Source organism: Gambusia affinis, linkage group LG05 (genome assembly GCF_019740435.1).
Source record: "Gambusia affinis linkage group LG05, SWU_Gaff_1.0, whole genome shotgun sequence".
NCBI classification, from domain to species: Eukaryota; Metazoa; Chordata; class Actinopteri; order Cyprinodontiformes; family Poeciliidae; genus Gambusia; species Gambusia affinis.
The window spans coordinates 20,538,145-20,563,163 of record NC_057872.1 but is presented as its reverse complement, the minus strand read 5'-3'; the positions used below and the strand labels follow the sequence as shown (position 1 = coordinate 20,563,163).

General features: G+C 36.6%; 2 protein-coding genes across 4 annotated transcripts; one reads left to right on the top strand and one right to left on the bottom strand.

The window, feature by feature from the left end:
* Positions 1 to 300: 300 nt before the first annotated feature.
* rhbg (Rh family B glycoprotein) lies at positions 301 to 12,030 on the bottom strand. 2 transcript variants are annotated; one of them, XM_044116036.1, is made up of 10 exons: positions 11,922 to 12,030; positions 6,751 to 6,940; positions 6,177 to 6,327; positions 5,915 to 6,062; positions 4,988 to 5,154; positions 3,442 to 3,579; positions 3,140 to 3,273; positions 2,866 to 2,987; positions 2,356 to 2,429; positions 301 to 1,018 (listed from the first exon to the last, which is right to left on the bottom strand). In XM_044116036.1, the coding sequence occupies exons 2-10, from the start codon at positions 6,918 to 6,920 to the stop codon at positions 944 to 946; spliced, it is 1,179 nt and encodes a 392-aa protein (XP_043971971.1). In that variant the 5' UTR covers positions 6,921 to 6,940; positions 11,922 to 12,030; the 3' UTR covers positions 301 to 943. The 2 variants fall into 2 exon arrangements, with proteins under 2 accessions (XP_043971971.1, XP_043971970.1); XM_044116035.1 differs by having other exon boundaries at positions 11,417 to 12,027.
* Positions 12,031 to 21,999: 9,969 nt separating this feature from the next.
* Positions 22,000 to 24,999, top strand: hapln2 (hyaluronan and proteoglycan link protein 2). Of its 2 annotated transcripts, none has more exons than XM_044116034.1 (6): positions 22,000 to 22,286; positions 22,442 to 22,566; positions 23,218 to 23,583; positions 23,786 to 23,902; positions 23,993 to 24,175; positions 24,715 to 24,999. In XM_044116034.1, the coding sequence occupies exons 2-6, from the start codon at positions 22,473 to 22,475 to the stop codon at positions 24,990 to 24,992; spliced, it is 1,038 nt and encodes a 345-aa protein (XP_043971969.1). In that variant the 5' UTR covers positions 22,000 to 22,286; positions 22,442 to 22,472; the 3' UTR covers positions 24,993 to 24,999. The 2 variants fall into 2 exon arrangements, with proteins under 2 accessions (XP_043971969.1, XP_043971967.1); XM_044116032.1 differs by having other exon boundaries at positions 22,027 to 22,286; positions 22,461 to 22,566.
* The last annotated feature ends 20 nt before the right edge of the window (positions 25,000 to 25,019 follow it).

Genomic DNA, 25,019 nt, shown 5'->3' with positions numbered 1-25,019 from the left:
GGGAAAAAAATCTTGTAACAGTTCAGTATCTGCAGATGGAAAATATTTTTTTTTGTGACACGGCTGAACGTAAACAGTGGAAACAGTCCAGATTTTATTTTATTTTTTCCAAAATTGTAGTTTGTAAATTACTGATGGGTTTAAACCAGGTGTCCACTGGAAGATAATCTTCAATTCAAAACAAGGACAAAATGCAACGTTCTTTTTGTGAGTCTTTCTGTTGGTTACATTACTGTTAAGTTGCAATAATTTTTAATGGGTAAAACTCCTGAACTTCCATAAATACCACATGACACAAAACACTGAATGAAAACTTTATTTTGAGCCCAAAACTATTCAAAGCTGTACTTAAAATTCTGTCTGCTCTTATAAATACAGTCAATGTACCAAACATCAATTTTCCTGCAGGTTTAAGTCAATTTGGAAATCATTTAGAAGATTACCATACAAATAGAAAAGTGTACATAAGTAATAATAAGACTGACATGGTTTAATATGAGGCAAAATTGTATACAATTCTAAAGTTAATGGAATCAAATGTAATGTACAGTAAAACATAATTACCTCATAGCATGACATTTTTTTCTGTAATTAAAAGAACACATTGAGTTACTTTAAAATAAATCCTATAAAATGATTCAGCTAAATGAATTTCTCTTTGGTTTAATCTTACTGTAAAAATATGTAATTATTTCACATTTGTATTTGATTGACAACAACAAAGCAGTTTTTAATAAATGGAAACATCCTTTATCAGTGCAGCGTGTTCACAGCTCTAGATTGACCTCTAGTGGTTTTACTCTTTCATTTCTATTCTACTGGCTTGAAAAACAGATAATGTTTCAAATGTATAAACTGTTTGGCAGCTGGCATGAATATAAAAATTATTTTGTAGCCTGTAGGCTTTCAAGTGCTGTTAAGACCTCAGATTGGTTCTGTGTGTCTAACTGTTCATCTGCTCAGTTTCTTCCGTCCTCACTGCAGTTAGTTCTTCCTCATGATGCTCTTCACCTGGTACCTGAGGATAAAGAATAATAAAACTTTAGAATACCTGAAAATTGAACATTAGTAGCTCTCTCACCTTGCTTTATAATAATGTGCATCATCTATTTTATGAACATTTACAAGTATTCCTGACTTAAGTGCTGAAAATAGATTTTTCTCATCTTGTTGCACTTTTGATGTTATTTTATTTTTTGACATTGACAATATTTTACTACACAATATGAGTAGACACATATAAAAGTAACAACAAATAATAAAATGTTAATTAACAATGTTTTCTCCTTTTGGCAATGAAATCATAGAAGAGATTTAAGTACCTACTTCTAGAAAATACTGATTTATACATCTGCATCCAGGAAATAAAAAGACATAAAATTACAGTAAAACAAAGCAACAATTGTCTCCGAATTGAGCAAGAATTCTGAACTTTGGCTGTGGTAAATTTACTCCCCCTGGTGGTCAAAACATCTAAAACATGTTCCTCAGAGTTTGTTACACTAGGGGAAAAAAAAAAAAAAAAAACTTTACAAAAAACTAATGATTGCATTAAAAATCGGCCTTGAATGCCATCACCCATTACATTACTTTTTGTGTAATTATAATGGAACAAAATAATAACTGAACTTTTTTTTAGATTTTTCTCACATTAAATATCTTCATCTTATAAATCAGTGTTAGATTTCATTGCATTATTTGATATTTCAGCTTGATAAGCAACAATGTGATTGAAAATGTCTTTCTGACTGAATCTGTCCATAATTGGTAGAATAACTGCTTTATACCAGGGATGGGCAGTTATTGTATCATTTATTGTTACCGTGTTGAAAGAAAAATCACATTTATCAGGACAAAGATTAACTTTATTGATGATGTTATCAAAACTCCAAAACTGAAACCATGGCTGAGGTTGTTACTTTCATATGCAGGTTTTATAAAAGAATCTAATCAATATATTTGAAAATATGACAATGCAGTGAATTTTTACTGTTAGCAGTGCAATCGCACCTCAATGTGTAACTGGAGACCAGTAGCCTATTTGGAAAGTTTTACTGTTAAAGCAATGTTTTGTTTGTTAGGCTTTGGCCATATGGAGTGACAGATATGTTGACAAAAGATAAAATATGCATAATATTATGCAGTAATTCCTACTGCATAACATTATGACTAAAGAATTCCTAAGTTTTTCTAAGAATAAACATTTAATTTTGAATCAGCCAAGAATTAAGGCGTATTTATCTAAATAAACAAAATCATGTAAATACTTCTTCACAAGTTTTCCAAAGGAAATTCCTCCATATATTGTATATTTCACGCCGTTTGACTCTAATTGTCTGGTTTTATCAAACTGACCTCCCAGTAGACGCTGTCCTCATAGCAGGCATTGTCACGAGGAGCTCCAAGCACCGGTAGCTTCAAAATGAAACCTGAGAGGAGGGGAAAGATTTGTTACTTCAGTTCTGGGCAGGTGTTAATATTCATCAGAATATGTTTTGATGTGTGATAATATATATATATATATATTGTTTTTTAAATGTTAGCTATCAAGTTCCAAAGGAAGTATGTATTCCAGGTGATGAAATCCTGAGATTTATTTTTAAAAGTCACTAATGCAGACTTGCACTTTCATTTATTCCCCATAATGCATGTATTAGTTGACATCAAGTTTATTTCTGCACATTAAATGTGTTGAATTTCTTGCGATTTAAAAAGTAAAATAAACAAAATCTGATTCAGAAAGATCTTGGTCCCCTCTTGAAGCACCTTCTTAAAATTATCAAATAATTTGGGCTCTTTTAATTTTTTTTTATTATTGGATGTCCTTGAACTGGTTTAGTAGCCACTGGTTTTGCATCTACTTACCAACAATGAGTCCTCCAAAAATGGCAATAGCCAGAGTGATTACAAGAGAAATGGCTTGCATGCCGGCCTGATAAGATGTCTCTCTTTCTCCACTCGCCACATTAGGAAAAACCTTTTTCAAACTTACAGCCACAGAGAAACGAAAACATGTTAGCGGATTGTTCAAATAAAGAAATAGAGTGAAAGAGAAATTTAATCTAGCACAGATTGAATAACAAAAGTAAAAATATTGAATTTAGTGTTGCATCAGGGAAAGCAAAGAATAATTGTTTACCCATTTCCATATACTTCCTTTGGGACCACGGCAGCAGTGACAGCCCCAACAATGGCCCCCAGGATGCCGGGCATGCCGTGCAGATTGTGAACTCCACAGGTGTCCTGGATCTTTAGCTTCGCCTCCAGGATGGGCTGATGGGAAGTAAACAACATTTGTAGAATGAACCTTGTAAGAATTGAAACAACTCAAAAATTTAAATGAAGTTTATTCAAAGCTTTGATAAAAGTCCTTCACATGTGTCTTGAAAATGATGAAAATAAGAATTGGTTTATAAACATAACATCATAATTTATTCTTACTGAGAGATACTTAAAGCCAAGGACAGAGATGATTCCTGCCAAAAACCCAACGATCATGGAGCCAAAAGGTGTGAGCATCATTTCACCAGCTGTTCCTGCTGCGACTCCTCCGGCCAGGGCGGCATTTTGAATGTGCACCTAAACATGGAGACAAAACACATGTTGAGGTCAAAGAAAAAAAAATAGATATACCAGAGCTGAGTAGCAAAGTACTGAGTTGGCAGCAGCAAAAATAAAAAAAATATTTGATTGTCTCCATATTTTTAACAAAGACTCGTGTTTTCAATCCAGAAAGCTTAGAAGTACTGAGAAACTAACAGAATGCTTGTCTGTCTATTTTCCAAAGTAGATTTATAATTTTAACTCCTTTTTGACACAAAACAAGCTTCCCAAAAAGCAAAAATGAACTGAAAATGATGATGCATTGTCTGAAAACTATGGTGCCTGTTGTATCAAATATACAATTGTTTTCTTTATTATAAAAATAACTTTTCTAACTATGTCAAAAATGCCAGACTTGACATAATCAGAAAAAAGATTAAAGTTTGAGGCCAAAAGCAAACAAGGTGCATAAGAAGAGCTTTCCAACAATTGATGATGTCATTCAGGACATGTTAATGTCATCTCAGTCTCTACATACTGAACTGTCACTAACAGCCTTCAGTCAGAGGCTCCTTCAGATTCATTGCAAGACTGACTGTTACTGGAGACCTTTTCTCCCCGCAGTATCGTTTTCCATAACAACTCTGAAGACAAATTCTTGGATATGCTGAATTAAGAACACATTTAAGTTCCTTGTTTTTAAATCAAGGTTAAAAACCCACCTGATTAGAGTTGCCTTAGAGTCATAATAACTGGAACATGATGGATATATTTGATGTATATTTGCTCGATGATGGTGTTTATCTATGCAAAGCACTTTGAACTGCCTTGCTGCTGAAATGTGCTTTACAGATTAAATTTACTGTAAAAACAAAATACTAAAGAATGCTGTTAAAAAATTTTAAAATCGTTTTCAACAACCAAGTGACTGAGACATGTTAGAAACAATCTGCCTACCTAATTAATGTTCTTTCATGCTTGATAACCATCATTATAGAGAATTGATCTTGTGATGATTTACAACCTCATCTTGGAGTATGATCAAGGTATTCGATCAGATATCCAGCTGCCAAATGGCTGGCAGCTGGATATCTGATCAGCCTGCCAGCCATTTGGCTGAGACCCAACCAACATTTTTTGAGGAGGTGTGCACCTTCAGTTCATTCATTCATTGGCTCTCAGGTATTGAGTAACAGTCGTGTTTTCTAAACTCTGATAAGTGCAAGAAGAACAAGTTATGATAGAACATCTTTCTTCTGTTTCCTTTTGTCTCAGTGCTTTTCTGGCTCTATTTTATTTGTTTGATTACTTTTTTAGTTAGGAAACTCTTCTGCAAATACAGTATGGCTGAATGAGAGACAACATTCTCATCAAGACTTTCATCTAATTTTCTGATTTTTTTAGTAAACAGTTGAAAATAGAAATGGTAATCATGCATTATTACCATGTCCAGCTTTCCATCGTGAGCTGTGAGGGCAGACATAGCGTACGTTGACAGAGTGCAGGCTGCCAGAGAGTAGTAAGTGTTCATGGCTGTGCGGTGCTGGGGGTCTCCATGTGCCGTGACAGCAGAGTTGAAGCTGGGCCAGAACATCCACAGATAGATGGTACCTGTATTTGCATTGAAGGTAAAGATAGACTTTAAATGTAGCAGCAGTGAAAGGAAATTGAAAACTGGACTTTAAAATGTCTCTGTGTGGCTTGCCAAAGTAAACCCCTTGAACTACTCTACATTACATATTCTAGCCAGTGCATAGTTGTGAAAGGAAAGATTTTAAACATGTTTAACAACCTGAAAATAAGCACTGGTACTACAGATACAGCTTAGTGTATAACATGCCTGTTTATATTTGGATCTTCATATTAATATTTTAAATAATACTGCAGATTGGTCATTGAATACAAAGATTTTGGCTTCTTCAGGGCAATCCAAGCACATCAATAAGCCATTATGGAAGCCATTCCATTACATCTTCTGGGTAATTATAGTTACCACCCTGAAATAAGATGGGTTTTATTTCTTGTTTTGAAGGTAAAGGGGGTTGAAAACAAATGCCTGCCACACATTTTTATTTTGAAAAAAAAAATCAAACACCTAATTTTCCTTTTGCTTCAGAGAATTCAAGGGATACAAATACTTCTGAAAGGTACTAAAAGTCACAGAACAGTTACCTGTTGCAACACACAAGGTAAATTCTTGTACTTTGTAATTTAGGAAAAAAAAAAAAAAAAATGGTGGGGAAACCACAAGAAGTATGAACTCTGATTCAGTCAGTAGTGTCTCACACAGCTCGTATTCATAAAGCATGTTGCAACCTAATGGGTCTGGGTGTTACAGTTCCTGTAATGTTTGTTCTTGCACGGGAATTACCTATCATCGCAAACAAGTCAGAGTGGTAGACCGACGAGTTCTTGTGTTTGCTCTGCTCCAGTTTGGGGCGGTACAAGATTCGCGTCACCATCAAGCCAAAGTACGCTCCAAAAGTGTGGATGGTCATGGAGCCTCCAGCATCTCTAGTCTGAAACATGGTTCACAGGATAGTTCAAAGCTTTGAGTGTGTCAGCAGAGAAAATAAAAGCTGTTCATAAGTCATTAATACAAGTCTTCAGTAGTTTGATTTATGGTGACTCACTCCTAAAATGCTGAGCAAGATGAATTCATTGATGGCAAACAGTGTGACCTCAAAAACTGCCATAATCAACAGCTGGAGGGGGCTGGTTTTTCCCAAAACTGCTCCGAACGAGATCAGCACAGAGCCGGTGCAGAAGTCAGCATTGATCATACTGAAAACAGAAAAAACAGAGGTTAACAATTTGGAATGGAAATGGGAGTAAAGTCAAGAATAGCCTTGATTTTATTTTCAAAGCTAATAAATAACTAATTTTTAAATGCTGCAACCTTTATGGGGTGTGACAATATCTGTTCAGTGCTAAACTCTCAAAATGACCAGATTCTGGTAATTAAGAGGTATACTTAAAAATGTAACATTAAAGCATTGTTGTCCCTATTCAAAATGAGACAATGTTAGGGTTAAAAAAAAATTCTTTTTCATTATTGTGTACTTGAGAGGAACAAGTACAGTTAGTGTGCCTTGCATAGAAGGTGATGCTCTCTAATGTAAGAATGAAGGAAGAATAGTGTGAAAAAGGATATGAGAATAGTAATTTTAAATAATGATGGTATTCATACTGTATTTCATTTTGTACCTTTCTACTCCAATGTGAATTTTTCCATCCTCATGCAATCCATGAAAGAAGCCCTGCATGAGAGTGGCCCACTGCAGGGACAGGGCTGCGATGAGGAAGTTGAAGCCCACACTGCTGAAGCCGTAGCGCTGAAGGAAGGTCATGAGGAAACCAAAGCCGATGAAAATCATTACATGCACATCCTGGAAACCTGCAGACAACAGAAAGCAGAAAACAGCAAACGGTCAAGGAGGTCATATGCCGTAGCTGCTTTGTTAGATATACGTTAATTTGTTTCTTTTGAAAACATGGTCCCGTATGCTCTGGCGTGAAGGTGTGACTATGACTCCATGCAGGCTTCATTTATCAATGCTGTCAAGCAATGTGTTGTCTCCTAGATGGACCCATTCAATGAGCACTAACAGTTTCTTCCAGGAGGTTTAAAGCCATATTGATGAAAGGAGTTGTTCTTAAAACGCGCAATTTCAGAAACCTCACTGGAAAAATCTGATTTAGTTGTAAATTGCAAGCAGGTACATGACTCACAGCAGGTTGTAATTAATTTATGCTTTATAATGCCTATATATGATTTTTTATAACTTATTATGCAAAACCATGAATAAAATAAATGCATTTATGGGTCTGCGAAATGGTTGGTGACCCGTTTTTGAAATGAACCCTATCAACTTGTTGTGTGACATTGTTTGCTGTCCTGATTCACACAGTTTGTGAACATCATTCATTAACTGCCATTCATAACATTGCTCTGTGCTGTAAGTGCTGTCGTTATGGTAACTGTTAATTGGCTTGACCAAGCAGAGCTCTTTCCAGCATCCTTGTTGGTATTTTGACCTAGATTTACACAGTTCCCTGAGGCCCAGATGGAAACCTTCATATCAACGCAATAAGGAGCATTGATATGAAGGTCAGAAAACAGAACTGCTCTACACCGCCAACTGATATGAATTTTAAATATTGAGATTTGCTTTCCTTCTCACCGTTTTGCTTTGATTATGTCTGTTGAATAAGAGGAAATCTTAACTTAAATACCCAACATAGACAATACAAATTAAGAATCAGAAATACTTATGTAGCTGAATGCTTAGTGTAATTGGCAAGTTTTCAAGCATGTGCATGCAACTGGTTAAATAAAAAAGCATCTCTTGACTAACTGTTGTATCTATTTGTAAGTGGTAAGCAGCTTGAAACTTGAACTGTTCCAGCAAAGAGAGAAATGTATGTGATACTTTTTTCACGACACTAAACCTTCGATCCTAAAAGAAACTTAGAGAACATACAGTTATACATACTTTATGCAAAAACACATATAATGTGCATGTTTGGGTGGTCTTAACTGATACAGACAACATTGTAAAAACACACGATATAATGTCTGGTAAAATAAATTAATTTCCCCTCATTCACCTTTTTTGAGACATTGCAAACACAAACCTCAGCTGTCCATTCCATTAATGCCAGTTGATTCATATTCTACACATACCATGTGAACCTTAGAAGAACTCTGAAAGGCTTGGAAAACTTATCTTACAAAGTTGATCACAAGTTTATGAACAGTTTCAGTGTATGTGCAGACAGGTGTATTTGTCTCTAGGTTTGGGCCCTTCATTAATGCACTGTGAGAAAATGTGTTTTTCATTCAATTCTTCTCTTAATCACCTCTTTCGATCTTATGGGGTCCCACATATGCTCTCATTTGCTCCACTTTGCTGCCTGGACTGTGAGTAGTAGAAGTTCAGTTAATCTCATCTTGGCTTTAGTGCTCATGTCTTAGACTGATCGAATGGCTGAATTATAAACATGTTATCAACAATTTTATATGCAAGTTCAGCCCTCTACCGAAGTATGAAAACAACCATTGTAACTCAAAGTATAGGTATTTTGGGATTATGGTTTCCATTCACCCAGGATGTGAAAATGTATTAAAAACATCATTATGTAGCAAATTCTGGACGTGTTTTTGTTAGTTGTAAGTTTTCTGTGTTTTTCTTGCTTTAGTCGATATAAGCTGGACGTTAAACTGGCTCTAATGAAATATTTACTTTCCAGACAGTATAAGGGTTCCACACTGTAGAGCAGGAAAAGTCTGAACCCGTTTCTGTTTACTGTACATCGTCGTTTTTCTTTTCTCCCAGCATATGATACAGGTACCGGATGAAGCCTCTATACAAACATCCCCGAGCCATGACGGTGATCTTCATTTCCAACTTCTGTGACAAAAAGGTGTCAGGTTAAACACCGTAAAGTGGGTTGGACCTGACTGTCCGCCTTATTTTCTAACCTCATGTGGTGACACATTCATAAAGCTGTTCATGTTCCTTTAAGTCTTTGAATGGTGTTGTGTGTATCCTAATATTGTGTCAGTGCTGCAAAAAGTAAAGAGAAATCCATACAGAATTTGTTCGTTGGACACATGTTGCATAAAGCTAACGGCATCTTTTTGTTTTGTTATTTAGGATGAAATACTAAGTAAGAGTCAAAGTGATTTAAGGTAAAATCACTCCTAAATACAGACAAAAATGAGAGACAAATCTTTTTTCACTTTGTTTTGAGCTGAACTCTCAGACTGACCTTCTGTTGTTTAGAGAGAAACTTTAGACAATGATACTGCTATGTCGGGGTTAGCAAAACAGCAATGTTTCCCATTAAATACAATACATCTTTCATTAGGTGTTAAACAAAGCAATGGAAATTTCACAGCACCTGTTGACACTACTGCTGCATAGTAAGCTTTATGAAACAAAAATAGAGGTACATCCCGTTTGATAAGTTTGGATTCATCAAACAAAGGTGTGGCATTCCTAGAAAATCACAACTGACGGGTTGCTTCAAAACGACTTCAAACTTCCACATTGCAGTGACTGAAAGGGAGAAGTTAGAGGAGATTCTATAGCAACTTGCTTCTGGGAGAATTTGTTAAAAGTTATTATGTAAGAAGAGGGTTTAGTCTTTAAAAATTCCCATCATTCTTTGCCATAGCTTGAAACTCCGCCCTCACGAATGAGAGAGATTCCTAAATGTAAACACCTCCCAGACTCTGACATGTCATTGTGTGCTCAACAGTAATAAATCATTTTTACGTTTTAAAATCGAGCTTTGGGAATGAAATATTGATTATGTTCTTTTGCATTAGAACATAAAAAAAGAGAATCAAACTTTTGCATTTAGAGAATGCATTTCAGCATGACTGGAAACAGGAATATTTCTTTACATGATGTTCTAACAATATTTCCTGCCAAAAATAAACTAAGCTAAAAAGCTGAAAAATATTGAATAGATACATTATAAAGTCAAACAAATTTATTACAATGGATTATCTGTTTTACTATTTTCTGTTTGCTGTGCAAGTAGATTAAGTTAATCTACTTACATTTACAGAAAACACTCCTTTTTTAAGACCGTCTTACTATACATTTCAAGAACTGGAAAACAAAATTTAACCCAGACAGAGAGCTTGATCCCTATTGTTCAGTCTTGGAATGGTATTAGAAAGGAAATTTGCGTATAAATTCCTCCCACATGGTCAAGAACTACCACAACTTGAAAAATGTTGGCTGAGCAAGAACACCTGAGATTCAATTCTCCAGTCCAAAAAAGATAGACTGATATTTTTAGGTTGATATTTCCATTATTGGCTGAAAGTCACATACCTGGCTAAGTATAGTGTAAACAGACATGAGTTACTATAGCTGTCACAAAAGAATACCCTCATACTATGTTTGCATACCCCATACGTTTATATTTACTTTTCATTTTCGATAGTTTTACCACAAATAAAAACAAAAAATAAATAGTGCACTGGTGTATCAAATGTAATGATTAGTGAGACTTTTTACATATAAGTTGATATATTCCATCGTTTATCACAGTTCTTTGTATAAGTTTGGAATTTTGAAGGATAATATTAGCATTTTGTGGAATAGATGAAATGGCTGATCATTTCAAGGTTTGGCCTAAGACCAGACAGCCCAGTTAAGACCCTCAGCTTTCCTTTTAGAATGATAATCAGAGCACAACATGTTGGCTAGGCAGCACAAAGTGGTTCCAGCAGTGAAATGTAACACTTTGCCACACACCCAGTGTCCTAAATTTGATTTGGGAATTTCAAACGTCTGAGAGGAAAACTAAATCCACAGGGCTTTAAAGTATGTGTGAAAACTGGCATATCTGGCTGATGTGATGAATTTGTGTAGATCAGAAGCAATTAATGAAACATTCAGTAGTTTTCATTGAGATGCAAATATTGCTTCCATGTTATTCTAATGATTACCGTCAATAGCCTATGGGAAATTCTGCCATCCAATTTACCCAACGTTGTTTCCATAAAACATGACAAAAACAAACAAACAAAAAAAATATATAATTTTTTTTTTAATCCAAAATATATTTATTTTATCCAGCTAAACTTAATTTAATTCCTTCATTTAATGGACTTTTATATTTTGCTTTTAGTCTTATCTAAAAACAATACTGTTTTGTATTTGAGGTTTGTTGGAAAAAGTCGACAACCCCACCATTAAAACAAACAAAAAATAACAACCCTGAGAAGATTTTAAATACTCTAGCATTGTTTCAAAGTTTGCATGAATTTTTTTCCCCACTAACTCTGATACTGGATTGCTGGAACATCCACTGACACCTTTTGATACCTGATCTACAGAAAACTTACTTGGATAGCGGTAGTAGAAATCATTCCTATAGTCAGTATCATCAGATGTTCCAGAATCATGTCCGCTGTGCCCACCAGCTGTGGAGTTATTCATTTTCATATTCTTATTAAACACCTTTGCGTCTGTGTCATGGTCGTACACCACCAGAACACCAAAGAGGATGATGAGAATGATTTCCAGGATGAAGCAGATGATTGGCAGCTTCAGCCGCATGTTGGTAGATGAGTCTGTCATGTTTCCTTGCAAGTCAGATGCAGAGCAGAGGCTTGGAGAGGCTTGTTCTTTTCCAAAGATCCAGGACAAAAAGTTGGGGTGGGGTGTCCACAGCGCAGATGCCAAAAGGTTGGGGAGTTTGTGTGTGTGTGTGAGGGTGGAAGAAGAAGCTCACAGACAAACACAAGAGCTTCACATGTGGTTTTGTTCAGCTGGGTCACACCTACCAGGTGGAGACTTAGGTGGAGACAAAGTTAGTCCCGCCCCCTCTGACAAGGTGTCTAAACTCACCTTTAGTTTGTTAATTATCCTTTTGATGGAAGAAGTTTAGGAGTGGTGACCACATTTCATCTAGCAGTTCAAGATTCACAAACTTCCTTTATGGCAGTGCTTCTCAATTCCAGTCCTCAGGCCCTCTGCTCTGCATGTTTTGGATGTGCCTCTATTCCAGAACAGCTGATTCAAATGATTGCATGACGTCTTCTGCAGCCACCAAATGCTGTAGAAACCTGTTAATCACCCAAAGATTCAATCCAGGTGTGTGGCAGAAGGGACACACCTAAAACATGCAGGGAAGGGTGGCCTTAGGACTGGAACTGAGAAACACTGCTTTAAGGAGAGGTGATTAAGTGAGTTGATAGAATATTAATTAAATATTATATTAGCAGGAAGTTATTTTAGTCGGACTGGAAGTCATAATGTATCATATTTCATCAAATTTGACTTCATCATGAGGTAATAAGAACCATAGACAATGGGAACAAGTTATAGTATGAAGTCTTAAGAAAATAATATGCAATAAATTTGAATATATGTGAGACGTGATCATTTCTCTCCCTAATTCAGCAAAATATATATATATATATATATATATATATATATATATATATATATATTTGTATGTGTTTGTTTTGTTTTAGAGGATGAACAGAAAATGACCGAACAGTAAGTTTTGACAACTTTAATAAGCCAGTTGTCACAAACTACAAACAACTCTGAACTCTTTTCTAGAAAGACTAAACCACATGTTGGGGTTGAAACTAGAATATGATGCTTGCATCACAAAATAAAATCACTGAATAGTTATTGTTGCCTGGACTTCAACACAAACTATAAAACAGATTGAGTGCAAGAAAGTGCAATGCTCAAATATACTTTTACAAAGCAAAGCGAGTAAAACAATATTTATACAAATATCCCCAGCATTTACAAGTTCATATAAGTACAAGTGGAATATATCAAAACTCAAACTTTTTCTTTGGTTTTAAAGTTCTTGGTAAATAGTGGAGGAAATAAATGTCAAAAAAGTGCTTCTCTGCCAGTCAGACAGAACATGGATATAAACAATATCTTCTGGAAAAAAGAGATCAGGCATACTGTAGTTTTCAGAAAATATCCTGACCCAGGTAAGTCCAAAGTGCTGCCCTCTGAAGGATTTTTTAAAGTTTAGGCATTTGCGTTCAGTTGCGTGCTTCCAGTCACTGAAACCAGTTTCAAAGTTTGACTGAGTATTAGCATTGCTGAAAATGCGGCATGCAAAACAAAATGCAGCTCCGGTGGATGGAGAGTAGAGCAGCCACGATCTTTCGACGTACTCACCATTTAACATCTTGCTTTTAAAGTGAGATTTGGAGAAGTGACGCTTTTGATGCTTGTACACCCGTTCTGATGCTTGAAAGCCAACATTCATATTTTGACAGCTCTCCGGTCCTCGCTCTGCCCAGTAAGCTCGCACGGACTCGTCAATTTCCCCCCAATGCGCCGGATCGGTACTGTACGGATCCACAGTCGTCTTTCCATCTGCGGAAGAAGATCCCGCTTCCACCGACTCTGACTCCACAGACGCCAGTCCAGCCACCGACTCAGTCACGGTTATAGGTTCTGGCGGGATCTTAGTGCCGGTGTTAGCATAGCTAAGGGTTTGAGGAGCGGGGGATAATAATGTTTCTGCTCCATCTCCGCTAACAGGTTTAAAAAAGCCTGTCAGTTTAGGCATTTTGTTTGTCGCCTCTTTGGCGCGATGCTCTTTTTCTTTTCTCTTCCTTCTTTTCTGCGCTCCGCTGTCATATTTCCTGTTGTCCGCCATTGTAAAATAATATTCCCTTGACGCTCCTCCTCCCCAATGCGTAAGATGCGTCAAAAGTGGACCAATAACAAGCAAGCATTCAAGATGGACGTTTGCCAGAACAAATGGGAACATTTTTCATCGGTGCTGTCAAAATCATGGTAGTCATTGATTAAATTCTGACACTATCCATTCACAATAATATAAAACATCCTTCGGGGCCCCCGAAATGCCGGGGCCCCGGGCTACAGCCCCGGTAAGCCCCTGCTAAAATCCGGCCCAGGCTGTCACTACAATTAACACACCCAAATCTCAGATTTTCTCCTCATGCTTTTTGTTCAAACTTGCAAAACATGATCTAAGCACTTTAAAAACTTAAGAGCTTCCATTATATACTCTCTAAGTAGTAAGTCAATTGGGATGTTCCATGTTTGTTTAGATACATAGTTCATCATCTTTAGTTGAAATAAGATCTATTGTAGAACATTGATTAATGAATTAGTATGAATGTGTCATGTTGGAAGCATGACACATTTTTGAAGAAAATATTCTCATCAGCAATAAAGCTGCTCTTTACTCTTCAGTGAGTGTCAGTATGTGCTTTGGAAAATCATCATCCTAATGTTGTGTTCTCAATAATTTAGTGACTTTGCTGGCAGAATCAGATTGAAGTCATAACATCACAGACCATTTACTGTGCAGGTCACTTTGTAGCACGGTGTGGGCGGAAACTTTCATCAGCACACACAAAGACAAACCAGTGATACTCGCATTTATTTTAGCAGCTCAGCATCTACTGGCAAAGTCGTTGGTTGGATTGGTCTGATACATGCTTTATTATGTCTCCTCATTCTCTTCCTCCTCCTCCTTCTGTCTGAAGTAACCTAAGATATGTCACTCACACCTCTATCTGCTTTGATTTTTTTTTTTTTAAATGACAGAGAATGAGATGGACTTTTGTTATAATTTTGAGGAATTTCAATGATCACTCTATGACGATCACACGATTTAAAAATATGATGAGTTTAGGTGGAACAAAGACTCCGTTTTTCAGGCCTCCTGTTTGCTTGACTTTCTGTCAAGAAGTCAGTTTCTCAGCTAACCGACAGCCTGGTGCTTTACATCCTGTTTCACTGTGTTTTAAACCAACATCTATGTCCTAACCTGTACATGCAAATCCTTTTAATTTAATACTAAAGCTCCCTTTTAATGAGGAAAGTTGAGTTGGTTTCCAGTTGACCCAGTCTATGTATGAAAGGAAAGGGTACAGTTAATTCTGTATTCATTCACTAAAATCTAGTACATTCAGGAGTGATCATGTCGCTACATGAAACTATCTAACATGCCTTATCTTGACTTTTCTGCTCATTTTTCCTCTATGGCAGTTATTGTAATGGGTTATACCTGCATCAATAATATTCAAGCATGAAATCACCCTCCCCCTGCCTTAAGGGCTCATAATGAAACCTGTGAAAATTAAATAGAGGTGCATAAAATCTACCAGTGACCAGTTACAATCTATGAATGATCAACTCTGCAAATTAATTTAAATATGGTGATATTCTCTTCAAGTACATCAGATCAGCATACCATTTAATTTAGACAAAACAACCCAAATTCATGTTTTATTATTGATATAAAGGCAGTTTGTGAAATCTTTTTCTACCAAAGAAAAGCCGCTGTGGTCTCTGAAAACAGATACATAAAAAAAACAAAACGATTTATACATTTGCATCATGTATTTTTGAAAAAAAAAAGAGAACTTCCTCATTTGGTGCAATAAAATAAATATAGAACTCAGGTATTGCAAGGGCATATACTTTTTATATACTATTTTTATCATTTATGTCAGAGTGTTCAAGTCCCAAAACAATGTTGAATTTGAGAAGGTCTGACTTTTTTGGGTCATAATGCAGGTTGATTCTGCATGTAAAGTGTTTCTTTGCTTTACTTTCCCTCCAACCTAAGCAATCCTCTGAGTCTATGACTGACCGTCACAGGTGTTGAAGAATTTTTTCTTTCAAAAGCCAAATGGATGCCAAAAGTTCCTGTCATTCCAGAACCGACTCACATGCCGGAACTCGTGGTCAACACCTGATGTCTCGTGTGAGTCTCAAGTTCGTAGAAATGCAGGATATCCTTTCATTGTTGCATTCAAGATAGATGATATTTGCTAATTCCTGTAATATTTTTGATTCCCTGATAATGTCTTAATACTCTGGTCTTTGAATGATAAGTTAATGCTCACGTCTTTCAGACTATGGTAACGATTCTTTTGATGTTCAGGTAAAACTGCTGTCATCAGAAAACAGTTTGCAGGTTTGTGTTCTCTTATAAAGTCCCCAACAATTATTAAATGTTTTTCTATAAATTCAGCTAAATAAGCAATGCACTGGCAATGTATTACCTCAAATGTTTAGACAAAACATTGAAAACACTTTGAACTTCAATTAAAGCAGAAATAAATCCTCATCTAGTCCCAAACTCAAAATAAGAGGATAATCCAGATCTTAACCACCTTCACAGTTTACTTTTCTCTGGATTAACTCACTATCAGATTCAAATGAGCACCTGTCTGAAACAATGTCTGATTGTAAACATGATCATGGGATATTAGAATTAACAAAGTAATTTAAAATCTAATAATAAATGGATTTTACTTATATAAAATCTAGAATAACTGAAGAATTACAGGCATGCTGCTTAACTTTTCCACCAGCTCCTTAAGGTACAGTTTACTAAAAGCTATATTTCAGCTCTTCCCAAATAAATTGTCATTAGTCTCATTTCTACTACTCAAGATTTCTAAACTTTGCAAAAGTACAATCCTGCTGCAGCACATAAATAAAGTTATCACATTTTTTTTAAAGTAAACGTTGCTATAACGCATATATCTAACATGTTTAGAATTTTATGTATAGATGTTGTATGTCTGATATGTTGTCTGATACTAGTAATCAAATAATGTATTAACAATAAAAATGCAAGGGATAACAAGAAAAAAAACGTATTCATCTGTCATCTTTCTTGTATATGACTGTAGGAACAGTTTGTATATATTTCTATTGCCACTTCTGATAGACAACATGAGAGTTGAAGATTTCATTTAAATCAAAAGAAGCTGTTACTATAAATCATTGTTGCATAAAAAGGGCATGAAAGACAAGTAACTCGTCTGTCTTTGGCGCATGAAGACATGTTGGCTGTGACCCACACGTCTCTAAAAGCTCAAAGTGTGGATTCCACGGATAGTTTAACAGTAGTTGGTGTTTCTTGTCACTCCATCAGTGCAGCTGGCTGGCTCCAGGGCCCCTGTGATAACACAATCACAATCTGCTGATCAGACGCAGGACGACATGTATAGTAACAACACTGGGACCATCAGAAACGCGGCACCAGATAAGAAGATACATAGGCGAGACTACACCTGTGTGTTATGCAACAGTGTGGTAGAAAAACATAAGGAGGCTGTACAAGTTCTACACAGAAAATTCATTAAACAGGGAGCCAAAAATGACACCAACACAGGCATATAGGAAACATGTAGCTGCTGTCCCAGTGCATCTCCTGACAACATCTTTCTAAAAGTTAAGCAGAAAAAACATTCTCCGGAAATGGGAATAATGCTTTACTCTGTACTCTTTATTACGGATTTTATTTCAGCTTTATATTTTTCTACCTTTATTTTACCAGGCAGGACAGATTACTGTGACATGGCAAAGGGAGGGCATCTTGGAAAAAAGAAATAAAAACACTGAGTTGTGAAAAGATACAAAAGAATTGTCCTTACAATTAAATCTTTAGTTATTGTATCACATAAAAGCTATTAAAGTTCATGCTTGGAATGTGAGAAGATATAAAATGGATATGAATGCATTCCAGGGCAACATAAATCCCAGTATTTATTCTTTCTTAGAAGTGCTTATATATATTTTTATTAATTTTTTTTCTGGCACTGATGCTGTTTATTTGCAGCAGATCAGACAGGAAATGGGTAAAGAGAGAAGGGGAGTAGACATCCAGTAAGACTCTCGGGAATCACATCCCAAACATCTGCCTCAGATGGGGTAATCACTTTCCCTCTACCCCACACACTGCCCCACCCTGCTATATTTTGCATCTGGCTGCTGTTTGATGTCTTTATACCAACAAAAGACAAAAAATGGACTTCATTTTGCTTATCTCTGCTCCGTTTATGGTACTTAAGTAATGACTTGGTGGTAGACACAAAGACAGTGTTCATTTGAGAAACTGCTTAGGCACCGGAAATTGTTTAAAAACGGACACATAAAACCCAAAAGAAATGGAATAGTTATCTTTTACCTTGACTCAATTTGACTTACATAAAGGTTGTTATGGCACCCTGAAAGTTTACTGTTAATGTTCAGGTACTTAATCTGTCACAGTTCTGCTACTCTCGTGTGTTGAGGCCTTCATTGGAGAAGAAGCATTGTAGAAGCACTACAGGCCTAACAGAGCAAAACAGGAATGGGAACATAAAGATATCATTCTCCCGTATCTGCACCTAGATCGCTATCAACCCATGTGACTTTCATCCAGGTGTTACACAACTAAGCCAGCAGCAAAGTGACTGGCTGAGGAACAACAGGCCTATTGGTAAATCACTCTATGTGGAGGACAAGACGTCAAACATGAGTTGTTTTTTCAGGCTCTAATTTGTGCTTTGGTTTGCTCATAGATTTAAACAATTTCTTTATGTCCAAAAATGTTATAATCAGTACAGATTAGCTAAAAAAGAACAGTGGTGAGCTCCTTAAAAATGTGAACACTTTTCTCAAAGAGATTCCTTGATGGGATGTTTCACAACACCTGGAAAAGAAGGAAGACAAACCTGGAAAGAGTCACATTTCATGTCTATGCAATCATCAGTAAACTGTACAACATAAAAGTTAAAAAAAAAACAAAAACAAAAAAACAGGGAGTCTTTGAAACTAATCTGACCTATAAAAAATACCCAAAACGACCAGACTGAGTGACAGAAACAATCAAATCTTTATTTGAGAACAATGATTAATTTTACCAATTAGTATTTTGAATCCATAGCTTCTACTTATCATCTCACTCCTTATTTATTTAAAGTATGCATACTCATAATGTTCACACAATAAGTCCTAAAAAATCATGGAATTGATGGATGTAAACAGCTACATGAGGTATGTCATCAATAAGCCATCAGAGGAGATGCCAAGGACTTATTCAGAACTGAACAGGCATTCTATTGCACTGTTTTGGGAAAATTAAGGTCAGCGATTTTATTGAAGAGCTATGGATTCATAACATCAAAAGACACACAACGTTTTATGAACTGTCCAATGCTGTAAAAGCTCTGCTGCACATTGTCCCAAAAAAACAAACAAACCATATACCTCCTTTTAATTCCTGTCATCTTCTTGGTCATTTTCCCCAGTGGTGAAATCCTGTTGATCAAATGACTTGTGAACTTAGTGGCAGCTACGCCTGAATACTGTTTTCCAAACAATGTAGCAACATGATCCTGCCATTTTCTGTTCACCTTGGTGAGCAGAAAATGGATGGATGGATGGATGGATGGATGGATGGATGGATGGATGGATGGATGGATGGATGGATGGATGGATGGATGGATGGATGGATGGATGGATGGATGGATGGATGGATGGATGGATGGATGGATGGGTCAGGAGGTTTGCTGGTGCCGATCTCGAGCTAACGTTCCGGGCGAGAGGCGGGGTTCACCCTGGACAGGTTGCCAGTCTGTTGCAGGGCAACACAGAGACATACAGGACACACACCCATTCACACACACACACACACACACCTAGGGAGAATTTAGAGAGACCAATTAACCTGACAGTCATTTTTTTGGACTGTGGGAGGAAGCCAGAGAACCCGGAGAGAACCCACACATGCTTGCTGAATAGGAAGGTCACCCTACACAACCTGTCAGAATACGCTTAAATAATTATCTGTCTCTGCCTAAAACGCCTTTGGTGAAATCCTCAGGAGCATTTGTTGGAATGTTAAAAAGATTTTAGGGGTTTTATGTTTCCACAAGAGGAAGATGGGTCATTCAGAGATGTCAAGACATTCTTTCTTCAAGTCATGTGATGAGTTTATGACCCCACCACTTATCACAGGGTTTTGTCAACACAGCCACGCACTGATGCAACACAACTGTAGAGGCTGATGCTACATCAGGGCTGACGGCGGGCCAACCTGCTCTCATATCAGCATCAGTCATCTACTTGGAAATGGAACGTTCAGTCAGTCAGAGATTACAGTTAGGATGGATTGATGTATCACAGCACCTTTAATCTATTCCAGACAAAGTGGGGACACATCCAACAAACTTTGAATTTGTAACCATAAGTGGAGAATAAAGGAAGCATAATTCCAGACTCACAGGCATTTTGATGAAGCACCTCCATCAACAGTGACTTTCAGAAAAACAACATAGTCATCAATCACACTGAAATGAAATGTCACAAAGTCAGAGGGAGCGTTTGCCTGCAGGCTGAAATACATCACTGAGAACCATAAACACCTGCAGAGAGCTGACATGAATGAAACCAACTGCACAAGTAATGGATTCAAGAAAAATTCATTCAGAAATCAGTCATTTTTTACTTCTTATATGAAAATATATGTATTTCAAATCAATCTTACATCTACATTTTTAACTGGAAATGACATAAGTTGATCAGAGTCTTTAAAAATTGGCATAAAATGTAAGAAAAGTTACACTGGCTTTTCTGTTCACCAGGAGGTGAACAGTAGAGGGCAATGTTTCTGCTGCCTGTCCATGAAAAAAAACATGTTTTAAACAAATAAGGTAGCAATATGATCTTGAGAACGTATTAATAAAAATCAAACCAGGAGCTCTATTATTATTTTGCGGACTAATAGTTTTAAACAACACAAGTATTGTACTACACCATATTTTCCCTTTAAGTCAAACACAATTTTTGATAGTGTGAAAATTATCAAGAAACAAACTCTGTTTGCTGTTTCATTTTTTTTCTATGAAAAACTAAAACTGTACAGTCCATCAGAGTTTAGAAAGATGGGGGTTTGAATTCATATTTATTAAACCTGCTTTTTTTTTTTTGTCGTTTTTTTTTTTTTTTTAAATCTCCTAGTTGTGTTACAAACACTTTACTTGCTTTTTCCTTTTATGGAATCTAATTACAGCTGCTTAGGTCATAAAACAAAATTATTAATTAAATCCTACAACTCCAGACCAGTCATGTCATTCAAGATAATTAGGGTTAGTCCTCTGAAGAAAATTGTTATTGAAAGGTAAAAGGTTGGATTCATCTCAAAGTACTTCTTGGAGCAGTTGGCCACTGACACCAAGAGGTGTTTGTCTGAATACTAATTGGAGGACAAGAAAGAGTCCCATTGATGATGAGGCACAATGGAGAAGCAACAGCAGCAAAAACAGAGGAATCCTATTATTGCATCTTTTTCACCGCCTGCTGCTCCTGCACTGAAAGGGTGATTCTCACAATGGCGCCTTTGTGTCTGAAGGGAATAGAGGCAGCGGAAACCAGATTCAACACAGCATCTTCTCCAGCTATGCCTCAGACCAACGAGGACAAAAACAAACATGGCTAAATGCACATTGTAGTGGTGTTTTCCTTGGTCATTTATTCTTCACTTTCTGCCTGGTTTCTTCTCTACTGCTAACGAATTAGCTATTGCACATATGAATGTTATAGTATTACAGCACTGTGGATGTAAAAAGTTTGTCTGTGTGGTCTTAGTCATTGGGATTTGTGTTCCAACCCAATACATCTGTATGAATCTGTCATAAAAGTTGTCAGATGGAGCTAGGAGTTAATACACCACCAATGATTTTATGTCTGAAAAGTATTGAAAACCGGAGATATAGACTATTTATGGTCAAACTAGCTAATTCACTGAAAAGAAAGACAGTGCTTTACCTTTTACAATGGTTTGCTGTTCTATCAAACTGGCTACTCTCAGAACATTAACATTGATTTGCATTTCAGCATTTGAATACTAAAATATGTGTAGAATATTCGCTGTTTCAAAAAAAAAAAAAGTTGGGAGTCCAACCACTTTCCCCTCATGGATAAGTCAATTAAAAATTCTGTTTTAGCTTTAGTAATTTCCCTGAATCATTTACTGCAATTTTCCCACAGTTTGTCATATATTTAGGGCCTGTTTTGTCTTTTCCATTACATAGCCTGTTTTCTCTTGTCACTTGACAACAAGTCACTTTTTGTAGACAACAAGATGCAGAAAAAAAGCTTGTGAATGTCAGACCGTCATTTGGTCATTAACATCTGGAGCAGAGAGGACAACAGTCCTGTTTACACATTGTTAATCACAGAGAGGAGCTTATGACCAGAGAAAGGAAAGAGGGGGACGGAAGTGAGAGTTAAAGACAGATGAACATTCATCATTTGAACTAAGCAGACAGTGGAAATAAGGAATGGACTGAATGGAATAGGTTAAGAATATTCCCAAAATTTCTTTTGAATTGGACACGTTGCAGTCATCACTGTCATGTCGGACAGCGCCGGCGGCTGATTGGGCAATTGGACACCAAATCAAGAATACAGGTTTGTATAATTTTCTTTATAACCTAAAGAAAATTAGTTGATAGAATTATTAAGTGTTTAAAATAAGAATGTTTAAATTTAATCAATCTCGATTCAATGTTTTTTCAACCACTTCATAGAAATGATGTGTAATTAAATTTCAATCTATTTAACAGGCTTTCTTGTGCACTGCAGGAGCTGAGTGAAATGACACCCATAAAAGGGAATTTTGCTGGGATTTTTGTAATAACATTAAGCTACTTTATCCAGTCTTCAGTTTCATATAACCCCCACAGAACAGGTACAGATGTTAATTTATTTCATCACCACTCTTACTTCAGATTGTGTCCAATTATGCTGTGATGTAACAGAACGTCATACATTATCAGTGATTCAACTAACAGTAGATGTCTGAGTTTAACTGAGTTTTGAGATATTAACAAATGTCTTATCTTGTGTAATATGATGGCTTTTTTTCATTTGAAATGTGAATTGAACCTGCAAGACATTTATATCAACCGTTACTTTGGGTAAATCAGACAAAAAACTCTTTAACAAATATAACTGAGGGAAAACACATTTTTAAGAAGACTTAAAGTCAGAGTTTAATTCATTTAGAGATTGGTTTCTTAAAATTTTTGTCACAAAATTGCACAGTCGACAAAAATAAATTTTGCCTTACATAACATGGAGTGCATAGAAAAAAATAAGAATTGTGTAAAGTTACAATAAAAGATGTAGAAAACTGAGTTAACAGTTAAATGATAAAAGGAATAACGGAATAACATCTGAAGACAAGTTGCATCTTTGGCTATACAGCTAACAAAATTTGGTGTCTACCAATGATCATAGATCATGTCCTAAATGTTTTTTATTGGCTAAATACACAAAATAAATAGTTTTTGAATCTAATTAATTGCCTATATTTAGGACTGTGTTATTTCCCCCACAGAACCATCAACACCAAAGAAGCTTCAGTATCTCCTCGAGCCTCCTGTGCAGATTGAGGTGGCTGGCCGAAGGGGAGATAATGTTTCGCTGCCATGCATTCTCCGAATCAAACCGAACCATTACAAGATTAAATGGACAAAGCTGGATCCTGAGCATTTAGGGCAACAGAATATAATAATGATATCAAATGCAAATGCTTTTAAGCCATATGGGCCAGTTGGACGGCGGGCTTCTCTGCTGAGGGCTCACACCATGGACGCCTCCCTGCTGCTCAGCCGTCTTGAGCTGTTAGATGATGGCAGGTATCAGTGTGAGCTGATAAATGGCATTGAGGATGAGAACATTGTGATCACTTTGAGGATTGAAGGTAATTAAACACCACTACCAGTATTTGTTGATAATGTTAAAAGTTTTTCTTTCAGGCGTATGATGATACAATTTTACCTTTGGTGCAATGTGATTCAAATTTCCTAACTTGAAATGCACTTTCTACCTGGATTGTACTAAAACCTGCATGGAGGGAGTGTTTTTATCAGGGCTCAGAAAATATACAGTGGTTTTGTTTCTAGGTGTGGTTTTCCCATATCAAAGTAAGCATGGACGCTACAAATTCAACTTCCATGAAGCCAAGCTGGCTTGTGCTGAGCAAGATGGCATGCTAGCGTCCTACAGCCAGCTTTACAGAGGTATAGTATTATTCCAAAACATTTCTTACCCTCATGTAAGAGGTATTTGTGCTGTTTGGTTTTGTCATAATAACCCACTTCTTCTGGCAGCTTGGACGGAGGGGTTGGACTGGTGCAATGCAGGTTGGATTCATGATGGGACAGTTCATTATCCAATCGTTCATCCTCGACCCGTCTGTGGAGGAAACTTGCCAGCAGGCATTCGCAGTTATGGGCCAAAAAATAAGAACCATGATCGGTTTGATGCTTTCTGCTTCACATCCCAGATACCTGGTGAGCAACTTTTGCCCTGACCACCCTAATATCTTCAAGGAGAGACAACCTAGCAGTTTATCTAATAATAATTATGAAATAAAACAAATTCAGTGTAAATGTCCAAATTAACATTTGAACAATTGCCAACAAAACCCATTCTTCCTTGCAGAAATGACAAACATGGTGGGTTTTTGAAAGACTGGTTGTTACTTCAAATCTGATCGTAAAGATTAAAAGTCAGATTCTGCAAGTTATTGCAAACCAGTTAAATGATGGCCTGTTTTGTGTTGTTGTAAGTCACAATAAGTTTATTTTTATAGCACCATTAAGACACAAACCGTCCCAAAGTCCTTTAGATTAATTTTAACTGAAAAATGTATTAATTCCTATGTTTAGCTGAACGTTTAACAAGCAGCTAATAAATGAGGGGACATTTTCACTAGTTGAAAACAATGAGCATGAAATAATGAAAGTCAAAATAAAAGTTTTAATATTCACTTTTTTAAATTTTTGAGCAGAATTTAATCTGTCATTTTGTGTCTGTTTTTTGGCAACAGGCTCTGTATTCTACATAACCGGATCTTTCTCCTATGATCAGGCAGTTTACGCCTGCAAACGTCAGGGATCAGAGTTGGCTTTGGTGGGCCAGCTTTATGCCGCCTGGCGTTTCCAGAAATATGACCAGTGTAATGGTGGCTGGCTGAAAGATGGCAGCGTTCGCTTTCCCATCGTCAGCCCCAGGAAACGCTGTGGAGGCGTCCCAGAAGCAGGGGTCCGCACATTTGGATTCCCCAGCAAAACAAGTCACCTTTATGGAGCATATTGTTACAGATAACCCATGTTATAAAAGACAAAATCAGTG

What these genes read in the sequence shown, in the direction of transcription:
- rhbg (XM_044116035.1), bottom strand. Translation starts at nt 11,651, where the DNA reads ATGACAGACTCATCTACCAACATGCGGCTGAAGCTGCCAATCATCTGC. An exon ending in TTTTGGAGGACTCATTGTTG is followed by an intron (nt 2,430 to 2,865) that starts GTAAGTAGATGC and finishes CCCTCCTCTCAG; the next exon opens with GTTTCATTTTGAAGCTACCG. An exon ending in AGGACAGCGTCTACTGGGAG is followed by an intron (nt 1,019 to 2,355) that starts GTCAGTTTGATA and finishes CTTTATCCTCAG; the next exon opens with GTACCAGGTGAAGAGCATCA.
- hapln2 (XM_044116034.1), top strand. Translation starts at nt 22,473, where the DNA reads ATGACACCCATAAAAGGGAATTTTGCTGGGATTTTTGTAATAACATTA. An exon ending in ATATAACCCCCACAGAACAG is followed by an intron (nt 22,567 to 23,217) that starts GTACAGATGTTA and finishes TTTCCCCCACAG; the next exon opens with AACCATCAACACCAAAGAAG. An exon ending in GATCACTTTGAGGATTGAAG is followed by an intron (nt 23,584 to 23,785) that starts GTAATTAAACAC and finishes TTTTGTTTCTAG; the next exon opens with GTGTGGTTTTCCCATATCAA.